This window comes from Peromyscus eremicus, chromosome 7, assembly GCF_949786415.1.
Source record: "Peromyscus eremicus chromosome 7, PerEre_H2_v1, whole genome shotgun sequence".
Lineage (NCBI taxonomy): Eukaryota > Metazoa > Chordata > Mammalia > Rodentia > Cricetidae > Peromyscus > Peromyscus eremicus.
In genome coordinates this window covers 49,020,156-49,039,922 of record NC_081422.1, presented here as the reverse complement: position 1 = coordinate 49,039,922, position 19,767 = coordinate 49,020,156, and the positions used below count along the sequence as shown (strand labels likewise).

At 51.2% G+C, this 19,767-nt stretch overlaps 1 protein-coding gene across 1 annotated transcript in view; it reads left to right on the top strand.

The window, feature by feature from the left end:
* The window catches only part of Acsbg1 (acyl-CoA synthetase bubblegum family member 1), a 61,313-nt gene that overhangs the window by 14,385 nt on the left and 27,161 nt on the right, over positions 1-19,767 (top strand). Inside the window, exons 2-5 of the mRNA XM_059267905.1 lie at positions 1,075-1,172; positions 15,306-15,526; positions 15,928-16,016; positions 16,273-16,393. Coding sequence (XP_059123888.1) covers positions 1,075-1,172; positions 15,306-15,526; positions 15,928-16,016; positions 16,273-16,393 — 529 coding nt within the window. The remainder of the gene's footprint in view (positions 1-1,074; positions 1,173-15,305; positions 15,527-15,927; positions 16,017-16,272; positions 16,394-19,767) is intronic.

Below are 19,767 nucleotides of genomic sequence, written 5' to 3'. Positions count from 1 at the left end.
CTCCAGCTCTGTGGACCATGCCCTACCCACAGTGTGCACATAGAAAGGACCAACTCAGTCCTTTCCTTCTCCCCCTTCCGGCCCTTCTCCCTTCATAACTCCCTGTGTCTTTTGCTTTAACACATATCTCAGGTTCTTAAGCAGACTGCTGCCAGGTGGGCCTGGGTGTGTTCGAAAACTTAGTTTGAACCTGCAGTACCAGCAAGGAATAAGGCCGAGTGTACGAAGCAGGTAATTGGCCTGGCTTCCTGGAAACTGGGCAGGGATGGGGATAACCCCACCCTGACAAACAGATGGGACTCCCTGGAGCCAGGGTCATACATACCCTTAGGGCATCTGTGACCAGCTATACAGGTTACCCACTACACAATTCCAGTAGGTTGTGTTTACATAGCTATGACGATGATGTGTCTCTGGTATTGTACAATCTTGCAGCCCTGTGTAGTCTTGAGGGTGTGTATTGAAATCCCTCTGCTCATCTATCTACCCGGGAAGGTGAGGTGTGGCCAGGTAAATCCTGGGAAAGATGGTGCCGAGGGACACTGGGGCTGAGATGGTAACAGAAATCCGGGAGCCAGCCTCTTCTGGCGGAGAGGGGAGACCCTTACTCAGAGCCATCCAGCCTGGGAGGAGACAGAGCTAGGACAGGCAAAGCCCCAGCTCTCCCTGGCCCATGCCCTCTCCATGGGACAGTGGAGACTACAGGCAGACACCATGGAGGGGGGAGCCCCTTAGAATTCCGAGAGTTCTAGGAACGTCCCCAGCTCCACTCCGAGCCTCTCGGCGAGTTCCAGGACTAGTGAGTATGAAGAATGATGGGGTGGGGGTCTTGCCCAAACCGTAAAGCCTGTACCCTCTTAGAAGGGAGGTTCAGAGTCCCCCAAAGCCCAACCCTTTTCTTGTCTGGATGAGTTTCCACTGAAACTCAGAGGGAAACATGATTTTATATGGAGACACAACAAGTCAGAGCACAGCCAGACTTGATTTCTCCTACAGAGGGAAAGGGAGGGGACTGGAGGAAGTGAGACAGAACACAGGATCTTCTAACCTTTGCTACCCATCTCCCCCCACCAGCTCCCTAATTGATGGGCGGACACTCTCCAAAGAGTCCCCAAGTCATGGCCTGGCGCTCTCAGCTCCAGAGAAGGCCTCGCCGCCGTCAGATGCCGCAGGTGAGTTTGCATGAGTATTTCTGGAGGGAGTTGTGGGGGCTGCTGGGAGCCACGGGGAGAATTTGGGAAGAGTCCATGGAAATCTTGCTAGGTCCACATCCCAGGGACCCCAGCTGACTCATGGCTGCCAAGCTGCCATCAGGGCCAGGCGTGATGGAAAATAACAGGGGGCTGATTCCTTCCTCGGTAAGGTTGGGAAGGAGGCCAATGATGGGGAGAACCTAGTAGACAGAGCTTGCATGCTTAGGCTGCCAGTGGACAGGAAGGGGCCCAGCAACACCTCAGGGGTTTGGACCTAGTTAACTGGGGCACGGGGCAGGCAGACGGGTGCAAGCTAGCACAGTTTGTTTTGGAAGCTGGCTTGTCACATGCTCTCTGTGGCTTTCCCCTCAGATAAGTGTGCCTCAAGGAAGGCAGTGATCATTCACCCTGAAAATTTATCTGGACGATAATCATATCATTACAGCATTTGTTCACTTTTGTGTGCAGGACAGTATTGTAACAAACACAGCATTTCAAAAATAAAAAAAAAAAAGAAAGAAAGAAACACTAGGCACCCGGCTCAGGGGTTCCCAGCTTCCCACTCTCTGTGCTGTCCTTGAGATCTAACTGTCCCTGGCATGGGTCACCTTTCAAGGCTGAGCATTGTGTTGCTGCTCTTCCCAGCAGGAAGTTAGTTTGCTCCTGTAGGCTCCTCCAGAAGACAGGCAGACAGCCCAGTGGCCCTCTATGTAGGAGCCGGTTGAGGGTTGAGGTTGAAGACAAGACACTGTTAAGTGGCTATGTTTGAAGTGGTGGTGTATTTTGGTGTATGGCCTTCCGTTTGGGTATGCCTGTGTTTTCCTCATGCTTAGAGTGTCTACGAGTTTGGGAGCATGGGTGGCAGTGTGTGAAATGAGGCAAGGCAGGGAAGAAGGGGCCGATCCTAAGTCCCCGGACCACGGAGTGATGTTAGAACCAGGGACCAGGGAAAGAGGAGGAGGCCCATGGCCTCTGTCCCAAACTTTCTTTCCTCGGATTTCTGATGACTGGACCTTTCTGGGGCCCCAGAGTGGCTAAAAGACAACAACAGGGTCCAAGTTTCTCTGCTGTGTCACAGGTATTGTCATCGGCTAGAGGGAAGTCACTATGCCCATTTTCAGCAGGGAAACTGAGGCATGAAGAAGTATCTATTTCAGGCATAATAACACATACCTGTGGTCTCAACACTTAGGATGAGGCAGGATAATTGCTGTATGTCTAATACCAGCCAGGGAGACATAGCCAGTTCCTAGCCAGCCACGTCTCTAAATAAATACAAAATAAAACAGCAATCAAAAAGGTAGAATGCCGAGAGGCCCTGGACCAGGACTCTGGCTACTCCATTCTCCAGTCCCTTCACTGAGTGGGCTTGCTGCTGCCTCTGGTGGCCTTGGCAAGAGTGTGGCCTGAGGGCTGAGAGTGCCTTCTAGAGATCTTTAACACATCCTCCTGTCAGAGGTAAAGAAGGAGGAGCCAGGCCATTCCCTGGTTTCAGAGAATGGTTTGCTAGGCTCCCAAGGAGGCAAAAGCTGAGCTAACATGAGACCCAGGCGGGCTTCACTGGCACGCTCCTGGGAGCCCAGGCACCTCACTGACCTGTCGGGTTCCCAGGGCAATGTCCTCCCCGACAGTATCCCCTCCCTGCATGAAGCCAGCTTGCTTGTGCAGATGTTTAATTGCTTCCTGAGGCACTTGAAGGGCGAATGCCAGAACCAGGGCTTAGGCCGGGGAAGCAAGCCCTGGGGCTCAGCGGTCCTGGGGGTGGGCGGTAGCATTGACATCCTTGCAGTGGAAAGAGAAGGCAGAGAGCTGATATGGGAGAGCTCAGAAGGGCATCTGGCTTCCTCGAGAGGAGTGAGTGACATTAGCCTAGGGACCTCAGTTGCTCAGCAGCTGCAGGCACGGGAAAGAGCAGGTCTGAACAGGCTGGGTATGGAAGGTGCCCAGTGAATGTGCCATGTGCAGCGGGGACAGGCGGGACGAGGAGGAGAGGACACTGAAGTTAATGTAGGGTGGGGTTACAGGAAGGGGACAAGACCACCACAACTAGTTTGCCAGGACTGTGGGCGTCTGTCAGACATAGGCCAGCTGGCCTCTGTCTTGTGTTCTGGGCTCTGGAGACAGTGTAGTAGATGAGCTTCCTTCCTGTCCTCCATGGACTCCCAGCCTGGACGCAGACACACTCTGAGGGACAGCATAGACAGAGGAAGGTAGGTCTGCTCCTGGAGGGCTGGGGCTCGTGTGGGCATCCCAGATGTGGAGGGCCTTTTGCCTCAGATCCTCTTGCTCCAATAGGGCTAGGGATGGCGGCTGGAGGGCTAATGGGCCTCTTATCCCCATGGCTGTCAGCAGGCACCCAGAACAGAGGATGCATGGGCTCCTCCAGGCCCCACTCACATAAGCCATGTCTCTGGGGTGGGGAGGATGTTGGTGGGACAGCCCAGAGTGCCAGATGTAACTGGAATGAGTGTCTATCATCAGCATGCTAGACCCCGAGTTTAGGCCTGGCATCCTTTGTCTCCCTGGGTGAGGAAGCTCCTGGGAGTCGCGGGGAGGCTGGGCTATGGCGGTCATTGAAGGAAGAGGCGGGGAAGGGTCACAGGTTGAGTGGGTGGGTTGTGAAGCCGCCCTGTGGCACAGTGCTTTTCAGAAGATTGAAAGCAGGCAGTGGTCTATTCCAAAGGCCTAGGAGGGGCATTTGTGGGATTCAGACAGGATAGAAAGCCCCTGATCCTCCCCAGCAGCACATGCATGCAGCTGCCCCTTGTTGAGCAGTTACTGTGGCCAGGCTCAGAAGGCACGTTTTCATTTCCTTCCTCCTGGTAGCGGAGGGCGAAGGTGCATATGTCACTTTCAACTGAGAAAATAAACCCACACAGAGGTTTAGAAATTTTCTACTTTTCTTCTCTCTGCCTGTCTCTGTCTCTGTACGAGTGTCTGTCTGTCTCTCTTTGTTTCTCTCTGTGTGTCTGTCTCTCTCATCTCACCCTGTAGCCCAGCTGTCCTTGAACTTGCTATCCTTCTGTCTCAGCCTCCTGAGTGCTGGGGTGAAAGACGTAGGTCTCCACAGACAGAAGTGATTCTCTCTGAGCCAAACAGCTTTCTAGAGAGAGACCTCCCAATGGCCCATTTGGTCTCTTTGGGCCCTCGACTCTGTTGCACAGAGGAGTCAGGCCAGCCCCAGCCTCCCCACCACCTAGCTACAGAGCTCCTGGATTCTTGCCTGCAGGAGTCAGGGTTCAGCGTGGGCCCCTCAGAGGCGCCTTGGTCTCCTTAGGTTCCCAAGAGGGTTGAGGGTCCTACAGTCCAGTCCTCAGGCTGGACTCCCAGGGAGCGGCCGTGCCAAGCCATGCTGGAATCTGACCTCCACACAAAGGCAGCCTTGTGCCAGGGCCTGAGACACATTTCTTTCTAGCCCTTTCAAGGTTGAACATGAACCCCAGCTGAAAAGGGGGAGAGGCCCAGGGAGAGCAGCCACCAGGGACAAGGCTAATGGGGTGCTGACTGGGGCTAGCTCTCTCTTCCACACCCCCCACCCCCAGGAAACGCTAAGCTGAGGATTGGGAGGTGGGTTACTCAGCCTAACTTGGTCCCTAGGCCAGAGAAGACCTTAGGGCCCAAAGGATTTATACCATTTCATTGTCCCTTACTCTTATCCCAGGGGCACGTGTGAGGGCCTAGGCTGGAGCAGCAAGCTGTAGAGACAAAAGGGAACAGCGTCCTACCCTTATGTCTAGAAGCTCATACCCTGAAGCTGGAGACCAGGAAGGGGTGCAGCTCTTATTCTAGCCTTTGTGGGGACAGGATTCAGGGAAGTGGGAAGGGCTTCCCCGAGATCTGGAGAAATGGTGGGGGTGCTTCTTCATCTATAAAGTGGGAACAGGAGGTGATCACAGCCCTGTCAGCCAAAGACACGTCTGAGGCGTCCTTGGAAAGCACTTTCCGGGGACAAGGTACATGGCTTCTTCCAGACACTCTTTCAGACACTGCTTGATGGTCCAACCCTCTGCCCTCTCCTGGGGACTTTGCTTTCAAGGCAGGTAGGAGAATTCCAGACTTCATTCTTCTACAGAGATGGTCTCAGCCCAGAGTCTCCTATGCGTCTTCCAAGCTGGCTAAAACCCTAGAGCAGTAACTGGGAGGGACTAATAGCAGGTATGTTTTTCCTTGTTATCATTCAGACAGGGAAACTGAGGCTCAGGAAGAACAGGCATCTGCCTAGGGTCACTCTTCTCTTGACCCATCACAGGGAAGCCTAGCAAGAACCACCAGCTTCAGGGCCTCTCCTACAAGCACAGAGAAGCAAAATCATTGCACTTTTAGCAGAATAGTCTACACCACACCACCAAGGTCTTGACAGGCCACTCAGACCTATGTGCCTTGTCCTTATCCCTCCTCATGTCCTGAGGCCAATGTGACCTCTACACCTTCTACATCCCTAAAAGTGCCCCTCTAGGTGCCCACCTAGAGGCCCTCATCATGGGATCTCTGTGAGAGAAGACCCCCTAGGGTTGGTTCTCCATAGGTCATTGGGGGAGGGATTGTGGGTGCCGTACCATGCTGTGAAGCTGTTCTGATGTCATTCATGTGGTCTTGGAGAGAATTCTGTCACTGGCCTGAGAGCCCCTTGTCCTCAGGCCCAGTGTATGTCATCCCCACCCCTATACCCCACAAATATACTTGGTTTCTGAGGTTGGCTATTCCCACAGGCTACAGGAAACACTCCAGTCCCCTATTCTCCACCCCTCACCCTCTACCCCTGTGCTGGAGTTTTTCTCCTTCCCAGAAAATGTGGTGATTTTTCTCTGCTGTTCAGAAGCCTTTGTTCCAAAAATCCAGAGTGCACACCTCCCTGCCTGCCCAGCACCCTTTAGCACAATGGGTGGATTGTAAAAGCACCCTGCCAGGGTCAGGTCAAGAGGAGAGGCAACATGAAAGGTACTGGAAGAGAAGGGAGGCACAGATAGTGTGAGTGGGGCAGGAAAGGCCCACCCCTCATGCCTACCGGCCTGGCTCTGGGGTGGGTGGTACCCAGCTGGCTGATAGACTGTGGTTCTAACACAAGCTTCCTAGCAGCCTGGCTCCATTTGCATGGCAGGTTGAGCCATGTCCGGAGTCTTCTATGGGGATCCTGGCGCCTTGCTGGGTGATGGAGATTTCAGCTGGCTTCTAGCTGTGGGGCGTGGGTATTATCCCAGCACTAACCTTAATTTAAGCACAACAAAGAGCCCTGTTAAATTCTGAGGGGTATCGGCAGCTCCACCTGATTCCCTAAGTCTTTCCAGTCCCTAGCAGACCACCCCAGACAGAGAGGCAGAGGTATGCACAGCAAGCATGATCTTTCCCTCCTGCGTGACTCTGAGCAGCCTACCATAGCTCACAGACTCAGATCTTCTCACCCTCCATTCACTGGACAGTCTTTCTAGCTATTGGACACAAGACAAATGCCAGGACCAATGGAGATAGTATCCCAACTCTGCCTTTGACTTGCTATGACTTTGGCACATCCATACCTTCCTGGGATTCAATATCCTCCTCAGAAGCAGATTCTCTCTCTCTCTCTCTCTCTCTCTCTCTCTCTCTCTCTCTCTCTCTCTCTCTCTCTTTCTCCTCCATCCCGCCCTCCCATAAATTAAAAAAATTGTATATGTCTATGTTGTATATGTGTAATGTTTATGCAGGTGCACATGTGAGAACATGTGTGTGTGTGTGTGTGTGTGTGTGTGTAAGCCAGTGTCCACACTGAGTGTCTTTCTCTGTCTCTTTCTACCTTACTTCTCTGAGACAAGGTCTCTAACTGAACTCAGACGACACAGATTGGATACACTGTCTTGCCAGTAAGTTTGGAAAAGCCACCTGACTCCACCCCACAGTTCCAGAGTTATAGATAGCTCCCACCGCATCTGGCTTTTTTACATGGGTGCTGGGGACTTGAACTCAGGTCCTCATGCTTGGATGGTATCTTCCCAACCCCCATTTGCTCCTTTATTCTAGCTTGATGCTAGAACTGTGAGTAAGTTCGGCATAGCACACTACAGCCCAGAACTCAGGGACTCAAGCGATCCTCCTGTCTCAGCCTCCCAAGTAGCTGGGATTACAGGCGTGTGCCACTGCGCCCGGCCTTCTCGAATGGGTAGTCTGGATGTTTAAGTCTGTTCTTAGAGAGTACAGAGGTATCTCTGGTAAGGTACTTTCCTCCGTCTGGGGATGGACCTGTCCGGATGCTGCCAATGACGATAATTACAGGGAGGCTTGAACTGGGGTTCTGGCTGAGCATAGCTATCAGTGCAGAAGGTTATCTAAATATTCCTAGAAGTGGTTAGGTAAGGAGTTAGAGGTCCATAAAGTTAGTAAGGCTGTAAGAAAAGGAGGGTCTGAGCTAAATTGTGCAAAGCTATTACTTAAGGTGCACCTGATCTAGGCAGTGTCTCCATGCGGAATTTACCTTACATCAGGAGACTAGCATGTGGTGGTCTGGACTTTTATTTCTGTTAGTCCTTGAATGTGGCTAAGGGAGATATCTGATTCCAGTGCTGAAAGGGGAGAAACGGCTGGGCTGGGGGGAAGGAAGCCTTTCCTGAGGCTGTTCTCCAAATACCTGGAATGTGTATGTCCAAAGAGTGATCAGTCCACACTGTTAGCAATTCTTAGGAAAATCAATTGGGAAAACTATGAAGACACACATGATTTTCATAACAGAAGACAGCTGATATATAACAAGCCAAATAACACCAAAAGCTCCTTGGAATTTGGCTTCCTCTGAAGGAATTCCTTGATCCCTTCAGGTGGTGGCTTTGCCATAACCAGCCGAGTTCTTATAATATATTCCTGAGGTCCATAGCATGTGAGCACTTCTTTGTGTCATTAAGCATTTTAACATCTTATTTTAATGACTGTCTGGGAATCCCTGGTTCCCGTCATGCATCTCATTAGTCCCTCTTAGACACCGAGGCTGTTCCCAACAGAACACAAGGTTGCTGCCCAATGCCATAGGCTTGCCGTACTGTCTCACTGTTTCACTTGAGCAATCTCTTAAGAGCGTCATTGCTGGCTCCAGGAACACCCCTGCTGTGAGGCAGCACTGTGAGCCACCCTGGGGAAACCATCAGTTTGGGTCCCACGTTGTATGGCGTCCTTCCCAGCAGTGGAGCCCGGCTGGGTGTTTGCTACTGTGGCTTCTTTCCCTCTGGGAGAATCAGGAGTGGGAGGTAGCAGGGGCGTGAGACGCTTCAGGGGATGAAATGCTGTTTATCTAGAGGACAATGGAAGAGAAGAGGTGTAAAAAGAGGCTAGTGGGAAATGAGAAGGAACGGACTTCTGGGGTCCCCGGGGGAAAGGCTCCAGCTTCCCTCTGCCCCGCCGCCTCGGCCTGCTGCTTCTTTCTCTGTGTTTCACTTTCTATGAAGCGGCTTCCAGTACCTCACCATCTCAGCTTGCCTGCCTGATCTCAGCATGTCTATCCCCTAATCTCGTCAGTCACTTCTGGGAGAGAGGGGAGAGGGGAAGAGCTCTGATTGTGTCCATCCTTACCTACTTGGAGTAGTCCAGCTGGACTGCCTGCCTGCACACTGATACATGGACACATGGCCAAGCTTGAAGTTCTTTTTCACTCATGTGGCCAAGGTAGCAGGACTACTTACTGTCCAAGGCCCAGCACCTGTGGGCAGGGATCCTTCTGACTGCTCGGCCCTGCGTTTAGCACACCACACCAAGAGCTAAAACCCAGGCTCAGACCTTTTAACCTATTGTCCAAACATGTTCCCTTGGCTACAGGGTGGAGGTTGGAGGAAGGCAGTGTCAGTGTGGGCTTGGGAGCAGGAAGTACAGACAGGAGGAATCGGGGAGGAGGTACCCCAGACCTCTGTTTGCCCTTCTTTCAGTTCCCAAGTCCAAGGGCAGGCTTCTCAGCTGGCAACAGAAACCCAGGGGCCAGGGACCTGTGGTAGACTCAAGCCAGCGGGATATTGGCCAATGGAAGTTCCACCAGACCCTATCGTTTGGGGCTTGGTCTGGTATTTACTGCTCTATGGGTTTGTGGGTCCCCCCTGCCTGCATTTGGATAGCACCATGCCCTGCCCTGTCATCCCACTGTCCTGTGGGACCAGGTAAAGCGAAAGATAAGGTCTTGGGTCTCTTGGACACACAGTCACTCAGGGTGTGGCTAGGATGAAAGGAGACCAGCTTGTTCTTCTATAAATACCGAAAATCACCGTGCCCAAGCTAACCGGGTACTGAGCCATAGCTGCACCTGCCTCTCCTGCTTGCCATACAGGTGGCCTCCTCTTTGGATCCTGAGTATTAGCAGCCTGGCACAGAGTAGAGGCCGTTAGGTATTGAACCGACACAGAATGTGTCCCTGTAGCAGAGCGAAGGGTCTTCCAGCTAGAGTCACAACATGCACAAAGGTACAGAGGAAGGAGGCCAAGGGCTTGCGAACGTCTCAGGATGTAAGGAAGGGGGTACTGAGGCTAGGATTGCTAAGGGAACCCTGTGAGAGACGGCCCGTCCGAGAACAAGGGGGTGGCCAGCACCATGAGCTCACCCGAAGACTTTTGAGCAGATCTGATTTGGGTGTAGAAGGGACACTTTGGAAGCCTGAGGAATGTGGGACAAGTTATCAGCTAGAAGTCCAAGGTTACGAAGACAGGATGTGGGCAGGAGTCTCCATCTCCTCCCAGAGGAGATATGGAGACCCAGTTTACAGCGCAGCCCACTACGAGGGACAGCACACCAGAATGAGGACAGGGTAAGTGTCAGGCAGTGTGGCTCTGAACCACAGTTCTGCACCCAGCTCTGCTACCACTCAGCCGCCCTGATATCTGTAGCTTTAGCTAGGTGATGGGAGGCTGTAGGCATGTAAGCCCACACTCAACTCATGTGACCATGGTGACCTGTTCCTGGGAAAAGGATAACTGGTCCTCAGGGAGGGGAGGGGCAGGCCCTTCCCCCCTAGGTTTTTTCTTCTGGCTAATGTGAAGGGCCTATTGGCCTAACTGGGCCTATGGACAAAGAGGGCCAGCAAGATTCATGCTGCTAGCTAGGAAGCCCCGTTCTTTGTGACATGGTTCCCCAAGGCCAGGGCTCTGGCCTGTTTCATGAAACAGCTGGACTAAGAGGGAGCTGAAGTACAGGCCAACCAGCTTCTCCTCTCTTCCCACTCTGGCTTTCTTCCTTTTAAGCAATGGGTAAGCTGAGCGCACAAAAGCACAGACTCCAGGAGCTAAAGCAGGAACAAGACAGAAGAAATGGGATGAGGAACTCTGTCCAAAACTGTAAACATGGCTGGTGCTGGAGACCAGGGGCAGGAACGCAGGCTTAGAATGTGCTTGTGTTCAGTCCCAAGCATCAAATTCCCTAGTACCAAAACAGAAGTTAAAAAACGTTTCTTTTTTCTGATCCATTAATTCTACCTCTGGATATCTGTCCTCTAGATGGTTAATAGTTAATGACTGTGTTTGATCTGTCCCACATACTTTTTTAAATATTTAAATGTTCAAACACACACACACACTCAGATTTCTTGTAACTCTTGGTCTCCATTTGCCTTAGTTACTTTTCTATTGCTGTGATAAGACACTACAACCAAAGTAACTTATGAAAGAGAGTGTTTAATTTGGGGCTCATGGTTCCAGAGGGTTAGAGTCCATGATCATCATGGCAGGGGGTATGGCAGGAGGCAGGCAGGCTGGGTGCTGGAGCAGCAGCTGAGAGCGCACATCTCAATCCACAAGCACAAGGGAGAGAGAGCTCTAACTGGAAATGGTGAGGCCTTATTGAATCCTCCAAACCCACCCTCAGCGACACGCCCCTTCCAACAAGGCCACACCCCCTCCAACAAGGCCACACCCCCTCCAACAAGGCCACACCTCCTACTCCTTCCCACACAGTCCCACCAACTTGGGGGCCAAGCTTTTAAACATATGAGCCTAAGGGGGCCATTCTCAATCAAACAACCACACCGTTCCTACTGGGCACCCAATCCCACCACTGAGGAGCAGGCCCTCTTTTAATGTGACACATCCTCTTCCATTTCTGTAGTATCCCCTACCAATCCCTGTTACCTCTCTGACACAGAGGCACAAATATCGTCCTTGCATTATAAATTTCCCCCCTTACATTTTTAAATTGACCAATTAAAAACCATATATAGTGTGGAATGGATAAATTGAGACTGTTAACATATACACTACATCACAGACTATATTTTTTTGTACTGAGAACACAGAATCTACTCAACCATTTTCAAAAATACATGTTGTTATTAAGTGTACTCTCTCAAATTGTGTGGCTTTTCTCAGACTAGAGACATGCCATGGTGTCCAGGGCCTCCGTCAAAAGGAAAGAAGCTGAGGGTGGAAGTGGAGACCCCGAGTCTCAAAGAAAGCAAGAGGGTTCCTCTCTTTGTGGAGATGAAGACCGTGCTGTGGGTTCCATGGCACGTCCTATTGCTGGTGCGCTCACTCATTCATTATTTATTGTCATGCATTATTTATTCTGATGCTGACACACGAGCCACAGAAGTCTCAGGGGCATTTTGAGTTTTTCCTCCTTGGTTATGACTCAGATGGCACGATCTCTCCCTCCCCACCTTGCTTTGTTGTGAATAACCACTAACTGCACTGCTGAGCTGTGTCTGTAACCCAGTGGTAGGCTAGTGTATAGGGCACATCCCCAGCAGCACACACAACCAAAACCAACCCAACCTCGACAACAGCCGAAGAAAAACCAGCTCCTTTTCGCTGTTTGGATAAGGAGGCCACCCACTTTTGCACACCACAAGCCTCTGAGCCATTTCATATTTCTTAGAGGATGTATTCCATTTTTTGTCATTAAAACGAGATTATAGCTGCTTAACGTTAAGCCTCTTGGTTTGGACTGGGGATGCAATACAGCCGTGGAGCACCTGCCCTAGCATGCACAGGGCCCTGGCTTCAATCTCCAGTCCGTGTAGAAACAGAAGGAAGGAAATTCTTGGCTTGAGGGAGGCTTTAGCAATGATCTCAAGACTGACACTTAACCTCTGCTTGTCTTGGCAGCTAGGGGAACAGGTGCAGTGGGGCATGGGTTTTTGGAAGCCATTACAGGAGGAAGGATACCGCTTTTTCTGGTCCAAGCAGTCAGAAGTTTCTGTTTCCCTGGAGAGGGAAAAGGATTGCTGAGAAGACAGCACCTGGGCGCCCAGCTCCACACACACTAAACACACCAGCTTCCGGGTCCTCGCTCTGTTTGGAAGATCAACATTCTTTTTTTTTTTTTTTTTTTTTTGAGACAGGGTCTCATTCAGCCCAAGCTGCCTTCAAACTTGCTGTGTAGCTAGAAACAATCTTGAACTTCTGACCCTGCTTTCTCCACTTCTTAAGTGCTGGTTTTATAGGCGTGCACTGCCACACTTGGTTTATGTGGTGCCGGAGGTTCGTGCCTGCTACATGAGCATCTGCCTGCTTTTCTGTATCCACAGACCTTCTGCCACTCATTTTCCTCCTCCTGTTCTCTTAGAAGCAGCTTCACTAAGGTATAGTTTATAAACCATATACGCCTGTTGTACGTGTGCAATCCAAAGGTTTTTTTTTTATTTACTTATTATATGTATGTGGGTTGGGCTGGGGATGTGGCAGTACGATGGTACTCAGGTAACATGTGGGAGTTAGCTCTTTCCTTCCAGCGTGTAGGTCCTAGGAGTTGAACTCAAATCATTAGGCAAGTGCCTTTACCTACTGAGCCGTCTTGCCAGGCCCAATTCAACGATATTCAGGAATTTACAGAATTCTGTAATCATCACCACAATTCACTTTTAGAATATTTTCATCAACCCCAAAAGATTCCTTGTACTCTTCTTGTGGTCATTCCCGTCCCTACCCCTAGCCTTAGGCAACAAGCTGCTCTTTTTCTGGGTCCTTCTTACGGCCGGAGTCATGTGGTACATGGTCTTTTGAATCTGCCTTCTTTCACTGAATGTGGTTTAAGCTGTCTCCATGTTCGAGTCAGAATCGGTGCTATGTTCCTTCTTAGAGTAGAAATGGATCCCATCCTGTGGATCATGCACATTGTGCCTTTAGTCACCTGTCTGTGGACATCTGAGTTCTTTCCCCTCTTGGGCTGATAAATTATATTGGTATGAACATCCACATACAAGTGTTTGTGGGGACAAGTTTCTGTTTTTCTTGAGTAGATATCTAGGGGCCACAATGCCAGGCAGTGTAGTAACTCTCCAAGAAATTGCTAAGCTGTCTCCCGATAGGGCTGTACCACTGCCGCCTTTCCCACCAACCAGCACTGCCTGAGCATCCGGCTTCTCAGTCCTCACTAACCCTTCTTTACCTTCCGCGATTACAGCGCAGCCAAGAGGAAGATCACTAATTAGGGTCACAGCAGGGAATGACAGGGTCAAGGTGTGGAACTCAAGTTACCCTGACTCTTTTTCAGTTTATGGGTTAGTGGACGGAGTCTTCAAAGGGCAAGGTAGGGGACTGGGGATGCCGGGCCAGGGCTTTGGGACAGTTCTTACACCTCCACCCTAAGAGCAATGGGCTCCAGCAGTGGCGGCAACAGGAACTTGGTCTGGGAAAGAGGGGGTTGCCAGCCAACTTCCAACTTGTTCTGGCTTCTGCCAAAACAGGTCACAACAAAACGTTCTCTCTGGTGCCCTCCCCTGGCCCAGCCTATATGTCTCACAGGCTGCCATGCTCTCTTCTTCACATTTCCTTTCGACTGGGCCTGGACGTGTTCTCCTGTCTCAGCGCCACGAGTTTTACCTCTTTGTGCCAATGTCAAAGTCTATCTGCAGTCTAAGAATGTGTTTATGGAGGACGAGGGCATCTGGTCTGTCTGTCTAATTCAGGCAGGACCAGAGGCAAGATGTCCTGCTGATGCCGGCCTTGAGTCAAGCATTGTGAAGGAGTTGGCTTCTCAGGGGAGTGAACAATTGATAAGATGTGTCTGGCCAGCAGCAGTGAGGCCTCTTGAGGGTCCTGGACAGCTCACTCTCTACCCACATTGTGCTCACTTTTTTTTTTAGAATGACCATCCTTATCCCAGGGAAGGGAGGCCCAGCCAGATACGGTGGCACATACCTATAATCCTAGTACTTGGAAGGCAGAGGCAGGAAGATTATAAATTCGAGGCTACCCTTTAAGACCCTGAAAACAAACAAACAAGCTAATGAGCCTAAAGGGTCTAAAGGGGCTCAGAGTACGCACGCAAACTTCCTTTACAAACAGAATGGAGGGAATGTGTATTTATTGAGCACCTGAGTCTCCTTCATACACATCATTTCTTCCGATCCCCACACTCGATGACAAATGCCCCTCCTTCCCTCTGAGGAGGCAGACTCAGGCGATACTGTTTGCCCCAACCCAACATGTTAAGTAGTTCAGCCAGTGCCTTCTCCTGGCCTCTGTTCTCACCCACACAGTGTCGCAAACTTGGGATGAGACACCAGGCACATGTGAGATCAAGTCTTGACTCTGCCACTTCCTTGCTGTGTGCTGTGGGGAAAGTGAGTGAGCCTGTCTGGGCCACAGCTGCCCGCGTGTGCCATAATGCTGTCTCAGTCCACACCGTGACGGTGGGATGAGAAGATCCAGGCATGACTGCCTGTCTAGACTTCTGCTGCAGGCTCTGCTGGCTAGGGATCTAGGCCTGTTGGTTCTCAGCCCACCTCCCCACTCCAGTTTCTCTCTAAAGCCTTGACTTTCTGTCCAGCTAGATCTGTCCTCACCTGCTTCCAGGAGCCTGAGAAGCTCTGAGCCCAGAGACAGTCTTACTCTTGTGAGCGGGTGTGAGTTTTGGTTCTGTCCAACCTTGGCTGGCAAATTCCAACTGGATAAAAGCAGAGGAAGGCCCAGAAGTCTCCATCTCTGGGGCTTCCCTCCCGCTGTCTCTTCTCCTCTTCCATGATGTATCCCTAAGCTTTGCTCACCTTCCAAGCCAGGCTGCCTCCTCCAAGCCACCTCCGAGCCCACCACAGGCCTAGCTTGCCTGCCAGCTCTCCAGATCCTGTCCTGAGGGGACTGTCGGCAGTAGCAGACATGGAGGCTCTGCCCAGAACTGGATTCCCTACAGACAACCCAGGTAGGTTTGACCAGACTGTGGTCATCCTCTTCCCCTTTGCAGAGGACGCACTGTGGACGACGCGGGCAGACGGGAGAGTGCGCCTGCGCCTGGAACCCCTCTGCACGCAGCTGCCCTATACCGTGCACCGGATGTTCTATGAGGCCTTGGATAAGTATGGGGACCTCAGTGCTCTGGGCTTCAAGTGCAAAAACAAGTGGGAGCGCATCTCGTACTACCAGTACTACCTGATTGCCCGCAAAGTCGCCAAAGGCTTCCTGAAGGTAGGAGCCCCTTGCTGCACACTCTTTTTCCCCCCAGACCTGCTCTCTAGCTTGAGCTCTCCCCAACTCTCCACCAGGCAAGGTGTAACCACCGTTGTAAAACCTGACACCATCTGTTGGGCTAGCACTATATCCTGGGCCCTGCACTAAGAATTTTACATTTAGGGAGCCTCTACCGCAGGCCACCTTCAAGGAAGGCTGGGAAACCGAGTAGACTGGGCTCCCCAGAAAGCCATAGGAAGGGTCAACAGGGCTGCCAGAAACTGATTCCCTAGGAGGTTTTCTGGCTGAGTAGACTCTGAGATGGGCCTGGAGGGGTCTCTGCAGTCTACTGGGAGGCAGCAGGGGAGGGAAAGGTCATCTCTGTGTGACTGACCTGCCTATCTGCCTTTGGCCTGGAGCTCGGCCTGGAGCGAGCCCACAGCGTGGCGATCCTCGGCTTCAACTCCCCAGAGTGGTTCTTCTCTGCAGTGGGCACCGTGTTTGCCGGGTGAGTGGCTGGGCAGGGATAAGGTCTCCTGTGGGTTGGTGGTGGGCAGAAAGTACAGAGAGGGTTATTATCTCTTTAGAGAGCCCTCTACCACTCCCCAGCATCCCATATCTCCCGTAGGCCCTTCCGGGCCTGCCTTTTCCTACCGGCCGAGATGACTAACAGCATTGGAGCTCCCTGGGGATGGAGGCTGTGAGGCTGTGGGGAGGGGGTGGTTCCTCTGTGCCTGATAAGAGTCTTCCTGTGCCTCCTCCAGGGGCATTGTCACTGGCATCTACACCACCAGCTCCCCAGAAGCCTGCCAGTACATCGCCCATGACTGCCGTGCCAATGTCGTCGTGGTTGACACACAGAAGCAGCTAGAAAAGATACTGAAGGTTTGGTGGGAAGGAGCAGTGGGGGTGTGGGTAGAGGCTCTAGTGTGTGAAAGATGCTTTTATTTGCCCATCGAGAGTTCTTATCTCCTACAGCCTATGTGCACATGCAACACACACACACACACACACACACACACACACACACACACACATACAAACACACCCGGGGCAGGGGTAATAGCACCTTTTACTCACACCCCTGGCCAGCCCATTGTCTCCCATGGCTTTCCCTTTGGACAGGGTCTTATCTAAAGGGAGAGGTGTGGACATTGGGCCCCTCTGTGGCTTAGTTTGTATTCTGGAGATGTTCCTTGGGCCTTAGCCACTCATCTGCTCCTGAGGGTCAAGTGGTCAACTTTCTAGAACATGGTCTAGAACCCAGGTCTCTAGAGAGACCGCAGTAGGTGCCTGTCTCTCTTCATCTCTGCTGAAGAAGTCTCTTAAGCCAAGAAGAAGCTGGAAGTTGTAGTTCTCACTTGGCTGTGGAGACCTTTCCTGGGGCAGGCCCAGCTCCTGAAGAGGGTCTCCTCATGACTTTATATAGCTCCTTCAGGTGAGGCTGTGAGCAGCCCTGACTGAGACTCACTAGTTCACAGCAAAGTGAGGAGATCCCCCCGCCCCCAGGAAGCCTCCAGAGTCCGAGTCTGCTCAGGGAATGCTAGAGCAACAAGAAAAGCTGAGCATCACTCCTCCCTGAGAGGGGCCAGGGGGAATTGCAGAGCTGTGGACCAGGAAAGTTGTGGGAGGGGGACCCTGACTCCCCAACAAGATCTGAGCAGGGACCTGAATCATCAACCTAATAGACAACTCCTCAAACAGCAGAGTTGGCCTTGGCGGGTGTGGCTACACAAGCCCTCCTGAGCTTGTCAGTGAGACTGGATAAGGTACCCACCTTTGCGTATTGTGTTGAGCTACCCGGTGCTAGAGTCAGACTCCATGGAGTTTTGCTCTAATCTAAGACGTGATCACAGCCTTTTATACCAGTTCAGAGTGATTATGAAAACTCCATTTCATGGCTTCTGTTTTACTGTGTGGGGTCTCTCCAGTGGTACTTTGACTAGTGAGGGATTATTCTGCTTCCTTACGGGGCCCTTCTTCTGAGCCCTGCTTTTAGGATATCACTCTGAGCATCTCCATTTGTCCAGCTTGGATGAATGTGTAGGATTGGGAGCGGAGAGAAAGGTATGGATTGTGTGGCCCCCACCCTACTCTGAGCTAGGAGTCCTAAGTTATCTCCAGGCAGCCTTCTCCCCTTCTCCAAACTCTTGGTCTGAGGGCCAACTGGTCAACCTTCTGGAACCATGGGTTTCCAGAGAGGCCATGAAAAATGCCTTCCTTTGTCTCTATTGGAGTAGTCATCAGGGATATATATCTATTACTGGCCTTTCCAAAGCACCTCTGGACTTATTATGACCCAGAAGTCCTCAGATGCCAAGTGGCCTCAGAGGCACCTAGGTCATAGGTCATTTTCTGAGCCTCACTCATCACAGCCTAACCTAGGACAGAACCAGCCTCCCCCAGGCCACTTAGGTCTGAAGCCTTGATGGTTTAGGAACCAATCTAGCATAGGGTTGAGGCCTCATGACCTCTTATCACCATCCGTATTAGCATGTCTATTGGGGTTGTCCTTGTTCAGCTCATGTTTAGGCAGTCATGTTGGTGAGACTTTATTGGTATAGCTTCTGACATTACTATGAGGTACAATCTCACAGTAAACTCCCTGATCCTCTGGCCCTTTCCAGCACAAAGAACTACAGGCAAGTAGTGAGTATTGGGAGCAGGGGAAATAATCCTCCCCAGGGTGGAGCACACCGACTGGTTATCTAATCCTAGATGGTCAGCTCTGAAAACATATACACACAAGTGACATTATACAGACTAAATAGGCTGTATTTATGTATTTAGGAGTGTGTGTGTGTGTGTGTGTGTGTGTAAAACAACAATTAATGAAAAAAGAGGCCATGAATTTAAAAGAGAGCAAGGAAGGGTCGATGGGAGGAAATTGGGAAGGGGTAAATGATGTGATTATATTATAATCTCAAAAGAGAAAGAGAAAGAAAGGAAAAAAGAAAGAGAGAGAAAGATTTAAAAAAAAAAAAAAAAGGAACCAATCTAGCGGGACTGGAGAGGTGGCTTAGCAAAGCGCCATCCAAGCATGCATGAGAACCTGAGTGTGGATCAGCAGCACACACATGAAAAGCCAGGCACTGTAGCAAGTGCCCGGATGCACAGGCACAGGTGGAGGAGGTGAGTAGATTCCTGAAGCTCACTGGCTAAACGCACCAAAAGACCTCAGAAAATAAGGCCACACACACTGCACACACACACACACACACACACACACACACACACAAAACACATACATACACACACACATGCACACACACACATACATGTGGTGGTGGGGGACTGTTAGGCAGTGCCGCTGACAATGTCCTAAAGGACAGTCTGGCCTCAGCTCAGGCTGGCTCAGAGGATGGCTGGCAGAATGATAGACACCTACTCATGATAGACTCATTCCTCAGGAACCTGTGAGATAGGTCTCTGCCTGCCAGCAAGAGCCACTTCCCCTACTTCTGGTAATCAATAGAGACATCTAGTTCCCTATTAGCACATACATGTAATACATATCAAAGCTCCAAACTAACCTCCAGGCTCTTTTCTCCTTATTAACATTTACCTGTAATGCACGTGAAAGCCGCGGGGCCTTCTGGCCTGCACGCTTCCTCTTCTCCTCCACTCTAAACTTCCAGGCTAGTTCAGATTCTGCCCCGTCCCTTCCACAGCTGCACTGTTCTCTTTAACACTGGCAAGAACACCTGCCCCTCTACCTCTCTCACAACCACCCCCTGTCCCAGGTAGCCATGGCTGCTTTGGACTTCCCGAGTGCCTCTGACTACTCTCTCTCTACCACCTGATAGCCATGAGGCAGTTTCACATCTACAGTAAACCTCCTTCCCACCCGTGGAATGGCCTAGTTCAGTAGTTTCACTGAGCCCTCACTTAGAAGAAGGAAAACCAAGTTGGCAGGCCCTGTAGCCAATGATACACCCTCTTTTGAACCCTCCTATGCTGAGTTGGGGAGGGCTGGACAGCTTAAAAAGCCGCATACTATTTTCTGCCAGGGAGACAAACCATCCCTAGCATATAGCTGAAGAAGATGAGGTCCAGACCCAGGGCCTCGGTTAAATGACTGCCTTAGGTGTTGTTCGAATCTTAGATGGTCTTTTAATAAAAAACTCTGAGCCAGATATTGGTGAAAGATGAAAGATCAGAGAAGTAGAGCAAGCCACAGCCAACCTCACCTCACCAACTCCTCAGCCAATCCTGTTTCCATGAATCCTCAGACTAAAACCCTCTGAGTCCTCACCCAG